The sequence below is a fragment of the Cervus elaphus genome, chromosome 33 (assembly GCF_910594005.1).
Source record: "Cervus elaphus chromosome 33, mCerEla1.1, whole genome shotgun sequence".
In the NCBI taxonomy this organism is placed as follows: domain Eukaryota; kingdom Metazoa; phylum Chordata; class Mammalia; order Artiodactyla; family Cervidae; genus Cervus; species Cervus elaphus.
In genome coordinates, this window is record NC_057847.1 from 10,836,661 (window position 1) to 10,856,738 (window position 20,078).

The following is a 20,078-nucleotide window of genomic DNA, read 5'->3' on the forward strand; positions in this document are numbered from 1 at the left end:
GAAAAAGCATTTTGACAAAACTGAACAACCATTCATGATAAAAACTCTCATCAAAGCTGGTATAGAGGGGATTTATATTAAGATAATAAAGACCATTGATGACAAATCCACAGCTAATATCATGCTCAAAGAATTTACACAAGGATTCCAAATCTTGCCATTTCTATTTAACATAGTATTGGAAGTGCTAACCACAGCAATCAAACAACAATAAGATGACCTGATATTGTAGACAGAAAACCCTAACGTCTCCACCAAGAAACTAGCAGGAGTAATAGATGAATACATTAAACTTGAAGGATACAAGATTAATACACAGAAATCTGTTGGTAATAATGAAACAACTAATAATAATAACTAATAATTAACTATCAGAAAAAGAAAATAAGAAAACAGTCCTATTTAAAATTGCATCAGAAACACCCAGGAGTGGCTTCTGGTTCAAGATGGCAGAGTAGAACATGCACTCATCTCCTCCTGTGAGAGCACCAAAATTGCAACTAGCTACTGAACAACCATCAACAGGAGGATACTGGAACCCACCAAAAAAAGACAGCCTAAGTCCAAAGACAAAGAAGAAGCTGCAGCTAGATGGTAGGAGGGGTGCAATCACAATAAAGTCAAATCCCATACCGGCCAGGTGGGTGACTCACAGACTGGAAAACAGTAATAGTGAAGAAATGCTCACACTGCTGTGAACGTTCTGGACCCCACGTCAGATTTCCCAGCCTGGGGATCTGACAAAGGGACTGGGAATTCCCAGGGAATCTGAACTTAAGAGCCAAGGGATTTGATTATAGGACTTCCAGAGGACTGGGGGAAACAGACTCCAGTCTTGGAGGGCACAAACAAAATTCTGCATGCACCAATACCCAGAGGACAGGAGTACCAACCCCACAGGAAACTGAACCAAAACAACCTGATGGCGTTGGAGGCCTCCTATGGAGGCATGGGTCGGCAGGGGCTTACCACAGGGACAGGGGCACGAGAAAGTCCCCCTTGGTATAAACCCTTTTGGAGTTTGCTATTAACCCTACCACAGAGCCTGCAGACCCCAGGGCTAGGTTGACTAGGCCAAACAAGCGCCAGGGAGGGAGTGCAACCCCACCCATCTGCAGATAATTGGATTAAAGCTCTACTAATCAAGGCCCTGCCCACCAGAGCAAGATCCAATTTTTCCCATCACCAGCTTCCCATCAAGAAGCTTACACAAGCCTCTTAGCCTTAGCCATCAGAGGGCAGACAGAAGCAGCAAGAAGAAGCACAGTGTCACAGAGGCTAACACAAAAACCATTATTACAGAAAGTTAATCACGATGAAAAAGCAGGAAGTTATGTCCCAGATAAGGGACAAGATAAAACCCCAGAAAAACAACTAGATGAAGTGGAGATAGGCAATCTTCCAGAAAAAGAACTCAGAATAATGACAGTGAAGATGACTCAAGATCTCAAGAAAAAAATGGAGGCAAAGATTGAGAAGTTGCAATAAATGTTACCCAACACCTAGAAGAACTAAAGAACAGAAATGAATAATACACTAAAAGGAATCAATAGCAGAATAATGGAGGCAGAAGAATGCCTGGGGGACAGAATGGTGGAAATCACTGCCACAGAACAGAATATATAAAAAAGAATGAAAATAAATGAAGACAGCCTAAGAGACCTCTGGGACAACATAAAATGCTGTCCAACCAACATTCACATTATATGGGTCTCAGAAGGAGAAGAGAGAGAAAGGACCTGAGAAAAATTCTGAAGAGACAATAGCTGAAAACTTAGTCAACCAAGTCCAGGAAACACAGAGAGTCCCAGGAAGGATAAACCCAAGGAGGAACACACCAAGACACATAGTAATCAAACTGACAGAAATTAAAGACAGATATAAAACATTAAAAGTGACAAGGGAAAAATGACAAATAACATACAAGGGAACTCCCATCAGGCTATCAGTTGATTTCTCAACAGAAACTACAAGCCAGAAGGGAATGGCATGATAAATTTAAAGTGATGAAAGGGAAGAACCTATAACCAAGAATACTCTACCAGCAAGACTCTCCTTCAGATTTGATGGAAAAATCAAAAGCTTTCCAGACAAGCAAAAGTTAAGAGAATTCAGCACCACCAAACAAGCTTTACAACAAACACTAAAGGAACTTCTCTAGGCAGGAAACACAAGAGAAGGAAAGATCCTACAGAAAATAAACCTAAAACAATTAAGAAAATGGTAACAGGACCATACATATCAATCATTACCTTAAATGGAAATAGACTATATACAGCAACCAAAAGACATAGACCAGCTGGGTAGATGAAAACATGTGCATGTATGGATTTCCACTTTTCACATCACTTTACTTAACTCCTCCAAATTGTATGTAATTACTTTATATTGTTAAGTTTATCATGTTCCCATTAAGGCATGCAATTGCAATTATCTTTTATTTTTTCTCTGGATATTGATTGTGAAAGCTGATAAACATCTTTTACTACTGTGATTATGTAACTGTTATTCACTTAATACCATTGTATCATGACTGGTCAACAGAAAAATAAAAGAGCTCTATATCACCAAAACTAGAATCTAACAGAAAAAACCTGCAATCACTTTTTAAAATCGAGATGCATATCAGAATTTCTTGAAAGTTTTTGAAAAATACAAACGCTCAGGTATTGTTATTTTCTCCAGACTTCCAGATATGTTTCTAATGAGCAGTCATGCTTAAAAACAATTGGATTCTATAATAGTCTTTTATCTAGTTTTTTCACTTTTTCTATTTCATATTCAGTGCTCCCATTTCACTTAGTTTATGTTCTCCAGTTTCTCCAATTGGAAAAATTTCTCCAATTTCTCTCTTTTTTTATTCTTTCTCAAGCATTTATCAAGTGTAGTAGAAAAGCTTTTGTATAAATACAAATATGCATAATATATATTTTAGAAAACAAATTTTTGCCTTACTAAAAAAAAATGACATTTGATTCCACTTGTTTGACTTAGTATGAATAGAATGCTAGATTTCTAATTAATAGGTAGATATGCAACAAGTAACAAAGGTTTACTGTATACCATAGGAACTATAGTCAATATCTTGTAATAACCTATGATAGAAAATAATTTCAAAAATAATGTTGCTTTTTTGTATAATCAAATCACCTTGCTGGGCACCTGAAACATTGTAAGTCAACTCTACTTCAATAAAACATATATATTTAAAGGTTAAAAAAAATACCTAGGAATAAGGAATAGAACTACCATATGACCAGCAATCCCACTACTGGGCATATACCCTTAGAAAACCATAACTGAAAAAGATACATGTACCCCAGTGTATACTGCAGCACTATTTACAATAGCCAGGACATGGAAGCTGCTGATGAATGGATAAATAAGCTGTGGTGCATATACACACTGGAATATATTATTCAGCCTTAAAAAGGAACGAATTTGAGTCAGTTCTAGTGAGGCAGATGAACCTACAGCAGGTTATACAGAGTGAAGTAAGTCAGAAAGAGAAAAACAAATACTGTATATTAACACACGTATATGGAAACTATAAAAATGGTACTGATGAGCCTATGTGCAGGGCAGGAACAGAGACTCAGACATAGAAACAGACTTCTGGACACAATGGAGGAAGGAAAATGTCGGGTAAATTGAGAGGCTAGCCTTGAAATATACACACTACCATATGTAAAACAGACAGCTAATGGGAAGTCTCTATCTAACACAGGGAGCTCAGCCTGGGGCTCTGTGACAACCTAGACAGATAAGACAGGGTAGCAGTAGGAGGGAAGTTCAGGAGGGAAGGGGCATATGTATACCCATGGCTGATTCACGTTGGTGCATGACAGAAACCAACATGACACTGTAAAGCAACTATCCTCCAATAAAAAATAAATAAATTTTAAAAAATAGCTAGGAATAAACTTAGCCAAGGAGGTGAAAGATCTATATTCTGAAAACTATTAATATAAAACAGTGAAAGAAATTAAAGATACAAAGAAATGGAAAGATATATTGTATCCATGGGTTGAAAAAATAGTATTGTTAAAATGTACATCCTACCCAAAGCAATCTACACCCTTAATGCCATTTCTGTCAAAATACCCCAGGACATTTTTCAAAGAACTACTACAAATAATCCTAGAATTTATATGAAACCATGAAAGCTCCTAAAGGATCAAAGCAATCTTGAGAAAAAAGAACAAAGCTGGAGGTATCATACTCTGACTTCAGACTATACTACAAATCTTCAGTAATAGTATGTGTGGTACTGACACAAAACAGTATGTGTAATTGTTGCTGTTTAGTCGCTAAGTCATGTCTGAGTCTTTGCAACCCCGTAAGGCTGCAGCCCACCAGGCTCCTCAGACCATGGGATATCCCAGGCAATAACACTGGAGTGGGTTGCCATTTCCTTCTCCAGGTGATCTTCCTGACCCAGGGACTGAACCCACATCTCCTGCATTGGCAGGCGGATTCTTTACCTCTGAGACATCAGGGAAGCACATTGTACGTACAGTACTGGCACAAAAAAACAGGCACATATATCAGTTAAATAGAATAGAGCCTAGAAATAAATTCAGATAGTTATGGCCAATTAATGACAAAGAAGGCAAGAACATACAACGGAGAAACAACAGTCTCTTCAGTAAGTGGTACTTTGAAAACGAACAGCTACATGTAAAAGAATGAAATTAGAGTATTTTCTCACACCATTTACAAAAATAACCTCGAAATGGATTAAAGATCTAAATATAAGACTAGAAACCATAAAACATCTAGAAATTATGGGCGTAACACTGTAAGATAAATCATAGCAATATTTTTTTTAGAGTATCTCCTAAGGCAAAGGTAATAAAAGCAAAAATAAATGAGACCTAAATAAACTTAAAATATTTTGCATGGCAAAGGAAATCATTACTAGAACAAAATGGTAGAAAAATAGGAGAAAATATTTGAAATAATAATACCAATAAGGGGTTAACATCAAAAATACAGAAACAGCTCATACAACTGAATATCAAAAACAACTCACCTGGTTAAAAAGTGAGCCTAAGACCGAACAGACATTTTTCCAAAGAAAATATATAGATGGCTATGAGGCATGTGAAAAGATGCTCAACTGTGCTTAATCATTAAGAGCAATGCAAATCAAAACATAAGTTATCAACTTAAGAATGGCTATCATATGAGTGCAAATAACAAACTGGCAAGGATGTGAAGAGACGTGAAACCTAATACACTGTTGGCAGAAATGTCAACTGGTGCAGCCAATTGACTATGGAAATATACGGTGACAATATACTATGGAAAATAGTATAGACATTCCTCAAAAACCTAAAAGTACATTATGATCCTGCAATTTCACTCCTGAGTATATACCTGAAGGAAAAAAATAACACTAAGTCTAAAAGATACATGCACCCCAATAATCACAGCAGCGTTATTTACAGCTGCCAAAATATGGAAGCAACCTAAGCATCCAACCACATATGTATGTATGGAAAAGATGTGAAGTGAAGTGAAGTGAAAGTCGCTTAATCATGTCCAACTCTTTGAGACCCCACGGACTATGAAGTCCATGGAATTCTCTAGGCCAGAATACTGGAGTGGGTAGCCATTTCCCTTCTCCAGGGGATCTTCACAACCCAGGGATTGAACCCAGGTCTCCCACATTGCAGGCAGATTCTTTACCAGCTGAGCCACAAGGGAAGCCCATAAAAAAGATGCAGTGTATACATAAAACAGAATACTACTCAGTCACAAAAAAGAATGAAATTCTGCCATTTGCAACAACATGTATGGACCTAGAGGGTACTATGTTTAGTGAAATAAATTAGAGAAAGACAAATATTGTATGATTTCACTTATATGTTGAATCTAAAACACAACAAATGAATGAATACGATAAAAAAAGATTCACAGATGTAGAGAACAAAATACTGATTACTAACTGGGCTAGGGGCAAGATAAGAGTAGAGGAATGAGCTACAAGCTGCTTTGTATAAAAGAAATAAACTACAAGAATATATTATACAGCACAGGGAATGTAACCAGTATTTTTTACAATAACTCAATGAAGTATAATCTAGAAAATTATTTAATCACTACACTGTACATCTGAAACTAATATTATAAATCAACAATATTTCAATAAAAGAAGGAAAAACTCAAATAAAGGTATAAAAATTATACCGCTTAAATATCAGGTTAATAATTAGCTTTTGTCCGGAAAAAACCCATGAAATTAGTACTGGATGCTTTTTCAAGGCCATATACCTTAAGTCAGTATTTTTCAAACACTAAGCAACTTCTACAATGACCAGTTACCAGCTAATCCAGACTTAATAAATCAATCTCATGTCATTCTAATGAATGTACAGCAGGGTTGAGACACAAAGCACTGAAAAGCCAAAGAATCAATTTAGATACGGCTTCTCAAACGTGCCACGACTGAAATTTATCGTGGGGGCTGCCAGTGCATTTCAAGATGTGCACCTGGATCCCTTACTCTCCCTACTAGATGCAGCCAGCAGCCAACCCAGTTGTGACGATCAAAAATGCCTCCAGACACTGTCATATGTTCCAGGGTGGCAAGGGAGGGGCCATCGTTGGTTGATAATCAGTGATTCAGTATACCGCAACTAGCATTAGAAAAAAAAAAACAAAACTAAAATACAAACAGACTAAATGATAACAAAGTACATCACACATAATAAGTATATTTTTTGTTTTGATTGGATTTGTATAACCTAGGTTGCTATGTAAAATGTTATTTCTTACTGTTAATCAGAATCAAAACACCTGAAAGTTGCTGCAAAGGTGTAGCAACTGACCTACTGTGACCTACTCTGATGTGCATTCATCACAAACGGCAGAAACACAAATGGCAATCATGAAGGAAATATAAGACTTAGAAAGCCTAGCTTAAAATCATGAATTCCAGGAAAAGAAAAAGAAACAAATGCAGATGTATTTAAATAAATAATAGAAGAAAATTTTTCTTGAGTTAAAGGTTTGAGTGCAGATTTCAAGAGCTTATAGCCATTACAAATAGGAATCAAAAAAAAAACTAAAAGACACCACATTCCACTGGAGGTCCTAAATTTTAAGGAGAATGAAAAACTTCACAAAAACTTCAGAAAGAGTAAGTTCTTTATTCGGAAAGACTAACATTAAATTTGCTATCTATAATACTAGAAGACAGACAATCTCAAACTACTGAGGGGTAATTAAGAAATTTATACCCAGGCAAGATAAATATGATATGCATATGGGCAAAACATAGACTATTCTACACTTGCAGAGATTTGAAAGTATTACCCAAGTATATTTGATGAAAACAGTGGAGGAGGAACACTAACCAAATGACAACTACATCAAAACCAAAGAATTCATGATAAGAGAAGAAAATAAACAACGAGCAAAAAATCTTCAGACCTAAATATAAACAGAAGATGGCAATGTGGCTGGCATTTGAAATATAACTGTTAAATACACACTAATAAACATTCTTAAAATGTAAGTGATACAACGTAGGGGAAATCCTAACATAGCCTGGAACTCAATGTTTTAAAAGAAAAAATTCAATAATAGCAAACGAAGTAACAGACAAAGGATTAATCTCAAAAATATACAAGCAACTCCTGCAGCTCAATTCCAGAAAAATAAATGACCCAATCAAAAAATGGGCCACAAATCTAAAACAGACATTTCTCCAAAGAATACATACAGATGGCTAACAAACACATGAAAAGATGCTCAACATCACTCATTATCAGAGAAATGCAAATCAAAACCACAATGAGGTACCATTACACGCCAGTCAGGATGGCTGCTATCCAAAAGTCTACAAGCAATAAATGCTGGAGAGGGTGTGGAGAAAAGGGAACCCTCTTACACTGTTGGTGGGAATGCAAACTAGTACAGCCGCTAAAAAACTGGAATTAGAACTGCCATATGACCCAGCAATCCCATTTCTGTGCATACACACCGAGGAAACCAGATCTGAAAGAGACACGTGCACCCCAATGTTCATCGCAGCACTGTTTATAATAGCCAGGACATGGAAGCAACCTAGATGCCCATCAGCAGACAAATGGATAAGGAAGCTGTGGTACATATACACCATGGAATATTACTCAGCCATTAAAAGAATTCATTTGAATCAGTTCTAATGAGATGGATGAAACTGGAGCCCATCATACAGAGTGAAGTAAGCCAGAAAGATAAAGACCATTACAGTATACTAACGCATATATATGGAACTTAGAAAGATGGTAATGGTAACCCTATATGCAAAACAGAAAAAGAGACACACATCTACAGAACAGAATTTTGGACTCTGTGGGAGAAGGCGAGGGTGGGATGTTTCGAGAGAACAGCATCGAAACATGTGTATTATCTAGGGTGAAACAGATCACCAGCCCAGGCTGGATGCAGGAGACAAGTGCCTGGACCTGGTGCACTGGGAAGACCCAGAGGAATCGGGTGGAGAGGGAGGTGGGAGCGGGGATCAGGATGGGGAATACATGTAAATCCATGGCTGATTCATGTCAATGTATGACAGAAACCACTACAATACTGTAAAGTAATTAGCCTCCAACTAATAAAAATAAATGGGAAAAAAAAAAGAAAAGAAAAAATTCTTAGTGATACTGGATAGAAGCTGGAGAAAAGGGTTAGGAATAAAAAAGATAAAAGCTTACATGATCCTATTTAACTTTCACTATGGCTACCTCCTTTCCTCCAAATGCCCTTCCTTCCAGCACTCCAGCACATCAGACTTCTTTCCACCTCCCGGCTTTTGGACATGTGTTCTCTCCCCTACCCTTCGCACTGCTAACTCCTTTATCAAGCTTCAGATCTCAATCTAAGTAACACCCCTTAGAGAATCCATTCCTAAATGCCCTATCAAATGTTGATGCTCCCAAAGTTAAATCATGTTTTATCTCTTCCTAGAGATTATCAATATTTGAAAAAACATGTGTCTGCCTCTTCTTTTAGAATACAAGTAGCATGGGAACAAGTTAGGGTTAGGGTCTGCCACATTTGTCATTATTTCTCTAGCAATTCAAACACTGACTAATAACCTGTAGGCATTTTATTTAAAATTTTTGAATGAACAACAAAAGAATGCATGAATGAATGAATGCACTGAAGAAAGAAAATAAACAAGGTAATATGAATAAACTTTGTATTTGTTTAAATTGTTTCTGCAGTTAAAGAATTACACATGGTATTTTTATAGTTTTTGAAAGGGAATTTACTAAAAGAAAAAAAAACACACAAATAAAACAAGGTTGGGAAAAAGATCTTTGTGGAATAGGACCAGAGGAAAAGCCATATGTCTACTTGGCTCACACTTGATGTTTTTCTGCTTCTTTTCTCTTGATCAGGTGCATCATTAGCATATCGCAGTTAGTCTCCCTTATCAGTGGGTTCCACATCTGTAGATTCAAGCAACTACTGAGCCAAAATAGTTGGAAAAAAAAAATTCCATAAAGTTCCAAACAGCGAAACTTGAATTTGCTGCAACCAATGGCAACTATTTATATAGCTTTTACATTGTATTAGGTATTATAAATAATTTAGAGATGATTTAAAATGTATGGGAGGATGCGTGTAGGTTATATGCCAACTACCACACCATTTTACATAAGGGCCTTGAGCACCTGAGAATTCCGGTATCTGTAGGGTGCCCTGTAACCAATCCTCTGTGAGTACTGAGGGATGACTGTACAAACAATTTAAAGTGGGGTTTTCTGTTTTGGCCTCCCTCCAGGGTATTTTCTTGGCCTAAATGCAAGTCACTTTCACACACAGAACAGAAGCCCAGGAACACCAGAGTACTCCTCACTAGTAACACTGTGGTGCTGCTATTCTCTGCCTTAGGGAAGTAAAAATACCACTGCTAAATTCTGAGGTAAAGTTGACAGAGATCAAGGAGTGCACGCACCCAGCAATTAGAACAGGTATGCACTGTCTCCATTGCTAAAGAAAGGTCACACCCACACCAAAATTCACCTCACACCATATTCCAAGACCTCTTACGCCTTCTCATCTCACTCTGTGTTCTCCCTAGATATTTCCTCCACTCCCACAGCTTTAAATGCCACTCATATGCCGATAATTCTTTTCAGCAAAGCTGTAAGAAATACACTTCTATGAACCTCTAAAATGTAAAAAACAATATGCAAATTAAACTATGCTACAATGCCCAAATAACCATCCCAGGCAACACAGAACTAGTCACACCAGCCTTTCATTGCTCTGAAATTTCTTTTAAAGAGCCTCATGGATAAGGCAATTTCCTTGGGTGTCTTGAATTTCAATGCTTGGCCTATGATGGCAATCCCTTTCTATTTAACATAGCTTTTTTCACTTGTGGCTATTTTGCCTTTTTAGGTCTCATAAAACACTTGTTTGGGAGGAAAATGCAAAATTGTTGCTTATCCCTGCAATCAATATACACAACTGCTTATCCAAAAGGGATTTCAGTTCAGTTCAGTCGCTCAGTCGTCTCTGACTCTTTGCGACCCCATGAACCGCAGCACGCCAGGCCTCCCTGGCCATCATCAACTCCCAGAGTCCACCCAAACACATGTCCATTGAGTCCGTGATGCCATCCAACCATCTCATCCTCTGTCGTCCCCTTCTCCTCCTGCCCTCAATCTTTCCCAGCATCAGGGTCTTTTCCAATGAGTCAGCTCTTCGCATCAGGTGGCCAAAGTATTGGAGTTTTAGACTCAACATCAGTCCTTCCGATGAACATCCAGGACTGATCTCCTTTAGGATGGACTGGTTGGATCTCCTTGCAGTCCAAGGGACTCTCAAGAGTCTTCTCCAACACCACAGTTCAAAAGCATCAATTCTTCAGCGCTCAGCTTTCTTCACAGTCCAACTCTCACATCCATACATGATCACTGGAAAAACCATAGCCTTGACTAGATGGACCTTTGCTGACAAAGTAATTGGGGAGGCCATTAATAATAAGCCACAACCTGTTTTCTGAGATGTCAAAATGTGCATCTTATAATTAAGATATACGTATCTGAGACCTACAATACTCAACTTATATATAGGTCCTTATTCAAAATTATTACCTGGATACAAAATCACTACAAAGATACTTCAAATCACCACACCCAGATCTTTCTCCTGGCGTCTGATACTACATCTATCCTCCCTTTCCCATATAACATTGACATCAGTTTCCAAAAACAGGTACTCTATATTGAACTGACTCTTTCCTCTATATCTTACTACCAATATGATCTAAGTCACCTAGGCCCAGCCATTCTATGCCCAAAAGATGTCTCAAATTTATGTCACGTCCTTTCCTTCTCCTCAAACCTTAGTTCAAGATAGCATCTCTTACAGTAAGACATAAATTATGGTAGGAGTTATAATGTCTTGCTGGTTTATTTTGTAAACAGCATGATATCCATCCTCTACCTAAAAAGTTTCAGTGGCCCATCACTGGTTGCAAGAAGGGGTACAAACTCCTCCCATAACAGGCCCTTCATAACCTAATATCCAAGCTACCATTTTCTAACTTCATCTCCTGCATTCATCATCTCCAAACATTCTCACAGAACTATGATATGTCATTCTTTGTATACCAGTTTAATCTACCTTATTGGCTTTTCAGCTTTACTTCTTGTATTATTTTTAATGATACTTTTAGTTCTAGAATTTTCATTAGGTTCTTCCCTAGAATTCCATTTCTCTGCTGAAATTTTCCACCTTCTTATCAATTTTGACTATCTTTTTCTCTAAATCCTTTAATATGAAAGTTCTTGTTTCCTAATTCAAACATACACAAGTTTGTTTATATCAACTACTTTTTCTCTTGACTATGAATCCCATTTTCCTTTTTTCATGTCTCTCAATATTTTTATTTTTATGAGACATGATGTATAAAGGAACAACAGATACTGAAATAGATACTTCCCCCAGTGAAGGTAATTCATTTTCTCTAACAGCTAGAGTGAAGAGTAGATCTCTTCAAAAGGAGTTCATCTGGGTTGGAGTTGAGTAGCCCTATAGTTCCAGTTCCCTGGTGGCTCAGAGGGTAAAGCATCTGCCTTCAATACAGGAGACCTGGGTTCGATCCCTGGATGGGGAAGATCCCCTGGAGAAGGAAATGGCAACCCACTCCAGTATTCTTGCCTGGAAAACCCCATGGATGGAGAAGCCTGGTGGGCTACAGTCCATGGAGTCACAATGAGTCGGACATGACTGAGTGACTTCACTTTAGTTCCATTTCACTTCTGGTTTCAAATGTCTTGAAGATGGAATCAGGTCTCTTCCTATGGCAGGGCTTTGGGATTTAAGCACTGTAATCAACTTTAAGATACTTCTCTCTCTAGCTCAGTCCTAACTTTCTTCATCACTGCTTACTCAGCAAGAGTCATGATAAGATTTGGCTTCTCAGGTGAACTAGTATCTGAGGATCAATCCTATCCTCCAACCTGTCATGTCAGCTCCTGTGTAACTAATAAAGTTCAGCTGGTTTCTCTGAGGGCCATAAACTATCCCATCTAGCAGGTTCTCCACCACCTGCCTGTGCCTCCAGGCTCAGTTAACGCTCTCAGGGACACCAGCAGCCACCAACCTCTTTGTGCCTAGGTGCGTCTAGGAAGGCACAAAGGTGCGTCTTGAACTTGGTTCATTTAACTTCTTTGTGACAACAGTTTTCCAATGAATTTTAAAAAATACAACTTTTAAAATCATGTGTTTTCCCCTGTCATTACACAGAGAGCAGTCGTCTCCTGAAATCTTCTACAACCATTCTTCTCTTATTGAAAGGTTATACTCCCTCCTCTTCTTACTGACCATCTTCAAACTGAAATATTATGTTTTCTGAAAAATTTGCTTACCGTCCTCTAGATAGCTGTCATTACCTCTTCACTCCCCTGTATTCTCCACTAGCCTGTGAATTCCTTTCACTCACCTGTGTTCTCCACTAGCCTGGACAAATATAATGACATATACTGTAGCTGTGGACAGAGAGTGGTAAGGAAGGTAGGCAGAAATCAGTACAGCAAATATGTGTTTATGGAAGGAACAAGATGTATGTTGGCTTTTAAATATATGTTACGCATTGAAGACCACACTGTACCTAATCCGCACATTAACTGGTAATTTATTGCTTCACCAGCTAAAAACATTTTCTCTGAACAAATTGAACCAATAACCCAAGAATTATATACATATGTTTGAATAAAACTTAATGATGGAAAACTTTGCTGATTCCAAATGAAATGTATATCCTTAAAAAAATACCAAGCAATATTGGCCAATAGGGAGGAGGCCCTAGTATACTATCATATTTTACAAGAGAACTGCTCAGCTCTCTAACTTTAGCACATTCTATAAACACCAGAATTAAACTGCAGTCCTGTAATATGCTCCCTGTTATATTTTTACATGACCCTATGTTATGCCATAAGGCAGCTATTTATATTCCTAATGTAAAGAGGTATGGTTGCTTGAATATATCAACGTTTTCTTAAATTATTCAATGAATAAAGTTCTATTCTTAAGAAGAAAAAAAAAACTTTTCAATACATACACAATCACACATACCAAGTTTTTACAAAGAACATGATGCTCTACTCTCATAACAGGGTAGGGAAAAGATACACCCTGATCAGAGTACTTTAAATATATTACTTCTGATATCTGAGAAATTCCTAAGGCAGAATTACTAAGAGGTGTTAAAACAATTTGTCTAGGAGGGTAAATCAATTTAGAAAGCTTAATGCTGATTATCTAGGGTAAAGGAAATAGAATCGATGACAGAAAAAAAAAGATATCAAAACAAGTTATTTAGTCAGAGTTCTTCGTAAAATAATTTAAAAGCTAGAAGCTTATTTTTACATTTCTTGTTAATTTATAAAATGTCTTAGAAGTGAACGGAAGGTAAAGGTAATTTAAAATGATATTCCATTAAACAAACAAATTAAATGATTAAATTAATCCATAAATTAAATACCTATATCTGGAAAAATCAGAACTGGGACCTCTAGTAAATAATACTTAAACATTTTAAAATATGTTTTAAAGGGGTAATGCATTTTAAAATGCCTAAGAAAGATGCTGCTGTTAGTTGTCCCTCCGTCTACAGTTAGGTTATCTACAGGTATCACCATCCTATCAGATGATATGAGGAGTAACTGCTAAGCAAGGACATTCACACCACAGCAAATATTAATCTGCAAGAACCCTAAATGCACAGGTATTAATTAGGATGGTTGTACTGTAGTTTTATCTTACACAGAAAATATTTAAATGGAAGCTGAATGACAGCCGGTGGTGAAATGTGAGTCTGTGATTTAATCGCTCAGAAACCATCAGCACTAAGGCAATATAAGTGTAAGAGGCTTTTGAAAGCGCTTGCAGATCTCTATAAGACGCCTACCTGGAGCAACAAGAAACTACGGGTTTGATTTTTTTGTTGTTTATCTAGGCAACTGGTGGGGGGAAGTGAGTTATGAAAGACAATAACTACTTTCACAATTACTGACCTTCTAAGTAAGTAGTTTCTTATAACAGGAATATGCTAAGAAAATAAGGTTCATTTACTGATCGTAGAAATTTCTTAATATGCCTACATGGTCTCACTAAAAGTAGAGAAGGCTTAGGTCAGCAAGAAAAAAAATGAATCAGCAAATGGGCAAAGATCAGAAGGATTCCATATTTAAGTACTGTTATTTCACAGTTCCCATGGAAATGAATACAGAAAAGCATGAGAAGTATGAGTGATGAAGAGGCACTGGTCATCCAGATTAGACTGGCTACTACTAAGATAAAAATAAATATATTTAAGTTTTATAAGGTGACTAGGTTACTTCAAAGTACTCCACAGGAGAGCCACTCAAATATCTCCTAATGGTTTCTTAGGAAACCATTTGAACTCCTAAGAACTGGGGTAACAGCATTTCTGGATAGGAACCATATTAAAAAATGCCTTCTCTTTGTCTTTATTTTCAGTACATAAAAAAGAAAAGAATCACAATCTATTACTTCTAATTAAAGCATGCACAATATAATACCTCAAATTAAATTGCTATTAGACTTGAGCTCATTTTTATTTACCAAATAAATGAGGGGGAAAAGTGTGTTTTCTTAAGGGCTCCTATTAACTCTTTCCTCTATGTAGATGAAAAAATATTAATTTATAATGAGCAAAAGTATAAATGAAGATTTATAAAATAAGAGAATGAGAAAATTTGGTATCAGTATTATGATATAAGAAAATAAATTCAATGAATAAAGAAATCATTTGAAAAAAATCTAATAATTTAACATTAAAATTAGAGGGAAGAAACCACAGAAAAAAATATAGTGCTTTGATAAATTACAATGAGGGACCAAAAAATTAAAAATGAATTTACAACACAAATCGCAAGGACAACTAACAACAAAATACTCAACAACACAAGTCCTTTTTCAGATCTCATAATTCTTTTGTGCATGACTCTAAACAGGCCATATCTTTAATATTCTCTCAACTTTATACATCCCATTACCAGAACTTAATAGCAAAAGATTAAAGTAGACATGTGAAACTCACACCTGAAGAGATATTTTTCTCTAGAAGTAAATAGGTAGTTGTTCAGTCCCTAAGTCATGTCTTACTCTTTTGCAAACCCATGGACTGTAGCCTGCCAGGCTCCTCTGTCCATGGGATTTCCCAGGCAAGAATACTGGAGTGGGTTGCCATTTCCTCCTCCAGGGGAACTTCCCAAACCAGGGATCAAACCATGTCTTCTGCATTGGCAGGTGGATTCTTTACCGGTGAACCACCAGGGAAGTCCAAAATAAGCAGGAGAGGAACTTAAAAAGATGTCAATTAAAATGTACTAACATTGCGTAAATGTATAAAATACTAATGAACTAAATTACAAATAGCAAGTATAATGTATTTATTTGCTTCAAATAATATGTGAAACATTAGCAATGAGTTGATAATTACTGAAACTGAGAGATGGGTATTTATTCTGTTTGTACGTATATTTGAAGTTTTCCATAAATAAATATATTTTAAATTATTTATTTAATAATATCTTGATTAGTATGGTTAATTGCCATACATTACTAAATCAATAATGTTTACTGCCATGCATTACTAAATCAATAATGTTTTAGTCATTTCAAAAAAAATATTATCTTTCATATAAAGAAGACACTAATGACCAAGTAAAACAACTGCTCTTACAATTTTTATAGAATAACTAATTCATGTTGTTGCTCAAAGTCTTTCACACAGTTCCTCTTGAGAACAACTCTATGTATTTTAAAAAATCAGCAGCTAGAGTAAGGCTAAATGTTCAATTGGAAGTTAACCAGACTTTATCATAATCAAGCCCAAAGCAATACCTTTGAATTTAAAGAGAAAACAATTAAAAAAGAGAGAAAAAGGCAAAGAATGCTACAAAGCTTGTCTTACCTTGACCAAGATGTGAAGGTTTCTGAGAAACTATGTGACCCCCACCATCTAACACGTACTGGGTGCTGAAGTTATCAGCAGCTGTCTTTGTTGTAACTGAAACCTAGAATAAGAAAAACTCAAATAAAATTATGATTTTATATACTGCAGCGGGCTCGTTATAAAATGAGGTTTAAAAAAATAAATGTATATCCTCTCGACTGAAAAAAGTTTGACTTAATAAGTTCTTACAACCACTTCTCTTTGAAATATTCCTTAATGATACACTAATAAACAATACGCTAGCTTACATTTTTCATGCTGCAAATTACTGATTTTTATTTCAAATATATTACCTTAAAACACACACACACATCAGTATATTTGAATGGCTATTTGTACTGTATGTATTAAATGACTTAATATCTGTAAAATCAGATGCTTCAATTGCATTAGGGAAGCTTGCTTTTCAATAGACAATTCCCACAAAGTTGTTGGCAAAGTGAAAAATTCTTTTGTAAAGTGATCATTCACTCCTCCCTTTATATTGAGTATAAAATTGCATTTCTGTATTTCAAGTGAATGGTTCAAAAGAATAAAAATCAATAAATCAAACATATATGTTGATTTATCAGCAATATTTCTTAAACCCAAGCTTTAAACTCACTGTTTAAATGGAAATGTTTTATTATTTAAAAAACTAGAATTAAAACATATAAAAACGGATTCCATTCAGCATGAAAATATTTCCTAAAATGTTAGTCATAGAAACATAAATTTAAGAATGTGTGAACTCTTCTGAGCCATCCTCACCCTCAGCTTTCTACTTACCAACTTTGTGAGATTACTAGAAGAACACATGCTATACCAATGGTAAAACATTCCATTATGAGAAAATACCATAGTTGGTGAGTGGGAATGCTGGCAAAAAAGCAGGGCGGATTCAAAAAAGCCTTCTCACATTTCGAGTGAGCAATGACAACCCAAAATTGGGCACAATCTTTCTCAGTCATCCTTGGACTAAGCAGAGCTGACTATCTTAAATACATCTATATAATTTAGAAAGAAGCCACAAAGATTCAGCACCACTACTGGAATTCATCTAGGTCCAGTTGGGTCTACAGTTGACGATTCTGTCACCAAGTCCTAACCATGCGCTGATTTATGGTAGGCCAGATGGCTCTGTGGAACACGTGGGTACCATGAAGGCAATACCAGTCACCACACACACACACACACACACATGGCTGAACACGTGGGTACCATGAAGGCAATAGCAGTCAACACACACACACACACACACACACACACACACACACACGGCTTCTCTAGCTCACAGTACTAGCAGAGTCTGTTAAATTTTCTCCAAGGGTGATGTCCATAAAATCATTGTTAGAGACACACACACACACACACACACACACACACACACGGCTTCTCTAGCTCACAGTACTAGCAGAGTCTGTTAAATTTTCTCCAAGGGTGATGTCCATAAAATCATTGTTAGAGACACACACACACACACAGACACACACACACACAGACACACACACACACAGACACACACACACACAGACACACACACACACAGACACACACACACACACACAGACACAGACACAGACACACACACACACACACACACACACACACACACACATATGGCTTCTCTAGCTCACAGTACTAGCAGAGTCTGTTAAATTTTCTCCAAGGGTGATGTCCATAAAATCATTGTTAGAGACACACACACACACACACACGGCTTCTCTAGCTCACAGTACTAGCAGAGTCTGTTAAATTTTCTCCAAGGGTGATGTCCATAAAATCATTCTTAGAGGCTCACTGCTGCAGGCTGCTATTTCTGTCATAAATGTTCCCTCCCCAAGAGTTGTACCCGAGGACTTCCCCGGGGTCGAGTGGTTAGGAACTCACCGGCCAGTGCAGGGGGTATGGGAACTGATCCCTGGTCCAGGAAGACCCCACATGCTGTGGGGCAACCAAGACCGTGAACCCCAACCCCTGAGCCTGAGCTCTCAAGCCCACGAGCTGCACTCCTGAAGCCCGCGCACCCCAGGGCTGGTGCTCTGCAACAACGGACGCCACCACGAAAAGAAGATTGAGCACTGCAGCGGAGGAGACCCGCTCGTCACAACCAGAGAAAGCCCGCTCCCAGCAAGGAGGACCCGGTGCAGTCAACAGTTAAAAATAGATACATAAAATAAATGACAATAATCTTGCTACCAAATAAAAGTTGTACCTGAAACAAAGCTGTGAGCCTCTGTATACTCTTAAGTGATTCTTCTATTTCCAGTAATACACTTCTTGGTTCAAAAGTTGTATTTTAAAAGTTTTCCTGATAACCAACCTCAATCTTCCCAGATACATCCCAACTCTATTGTGTCCAATAGTGATTCCCTCTAGTAAAGTTTGTTAAAAACAAAGAGGACAGAAATTGCTAGAGATTTTCCTTCCTATTTCTAATTTAATCACTTTATGATTGTCCCTCTAAAAATAATTCTAAATTTAACCAAACACTGCTCCAAAATGCCAAGGTCAATTGAATTCTATTTCTACTCTCGAAAGAGCTAGCCACCTGACGTAAGCTGGTGTCACTAAGCAGAGGCAGCTCTGGGACTCTGAGTTCTAGTACTAACTCTGCCAGTGGCTAGCTAGATGGTCCTGAATAAATGATTACACTATCATTTTAAGAGAAGGGTGATGATAAGATGAAGATGATGCTAATACTTCATAAGGTTACATGGGTTTTTGCTTTAACTACTTCAAAGTATTTTATAGATTTAGCCTTAAACCAATAGGGAATATTAAACACACTCGAGCCTAGATGAATAAACTCAAGTGCTAAAAAGCAAAACAGAACCTTAGTGGTCATAATGCAACATTTATGTTAAAGTTTAAAAAAAAAAAGAGAACATAATATCATCTTCCAGTGTTAAAATTTTAAAAACTAAATTGTTTATATGAAAATTTATTTAGAGAGGAAATCCTTTGTAATTCACTGTAAAAGACAGTGAAGGATAACATGCACAAGCAAAGTTTCACAAATTCATAAAACACAGAGTGTTCCTCAGAGGAAGGAATTGTATTTCAAGAGTTCATTTCATCATATGACCCTGTGTCCTGGACAGGAAACCTTTTTTTGGACCAGGCACAGGTTCAGAATGTGTTAGCTGCTGTTAGCTGTGCAGCAGCAAACACATCTGAATTGGTAATAACTCCACCATCAGAAGCATCTCTAATATTACAAATTATTACTGGTGCTTCTGCCTAGAGACACTGAGGAACTGTGGCAGTGAATGACTCCAGTGGTGTTCTCAAGAGAAGAAATAAATTTATTTTAAAGAATTTTAAAATGAGAAGTTTATTTTAAAAGAAGTTTTAGAAGTCCTTAGAGGTTATATTAATTATCAACTGTTAAAAACTGACTCTCTGGTCTAGTTAATGAGTTTCAAGAAATTATAATACTATTACAAAGTTAAAATTGCATAAAAGCATTTAAGCTTTAGATAAGTACTATTTTTCTCAATATTTCAGAAAGTAAGTAAATTAAAAGCTTAGGATAGATCTTTGAATTCATGAAAAAAAAAAAATCCTCTCCTGACAAAATTTCATTTAAGATAAT

At 36.8% G+C, this 20,078-nt stretch overlaps 1 protein-coding gene across 4 annotated transcripts in view; it reads right to left on the reverse strand.

Moving 5' to 3' along the window:
• Positions 1 to 20,078, reverse strand: part of PMS1 (PMS1 homolog 1, mismatch repair system component) — a 106,681-nt gene that overhangs the window by 66,787 nt on the left and 19,816 nt on the right. For all 4 annotated transcript variants that reach the window (XR_006339395.1, XM_043894099.1, XM_043894096.1 and 1 more), the window contains exon 4: positions 16,460 to 16,562. Coding sequence is in view for 3 of the 4 variants with exons in the window: in XM_043894099.1 (XP_043750034.1) it covers positions 16,460 to 16,562 (103 nt within the window). In the remaining variant the exon portion in view is untranslated. The remainder of the gene's footprint in view (positions 1 to 16,459; positions 16,563 to 20,078) is intronic.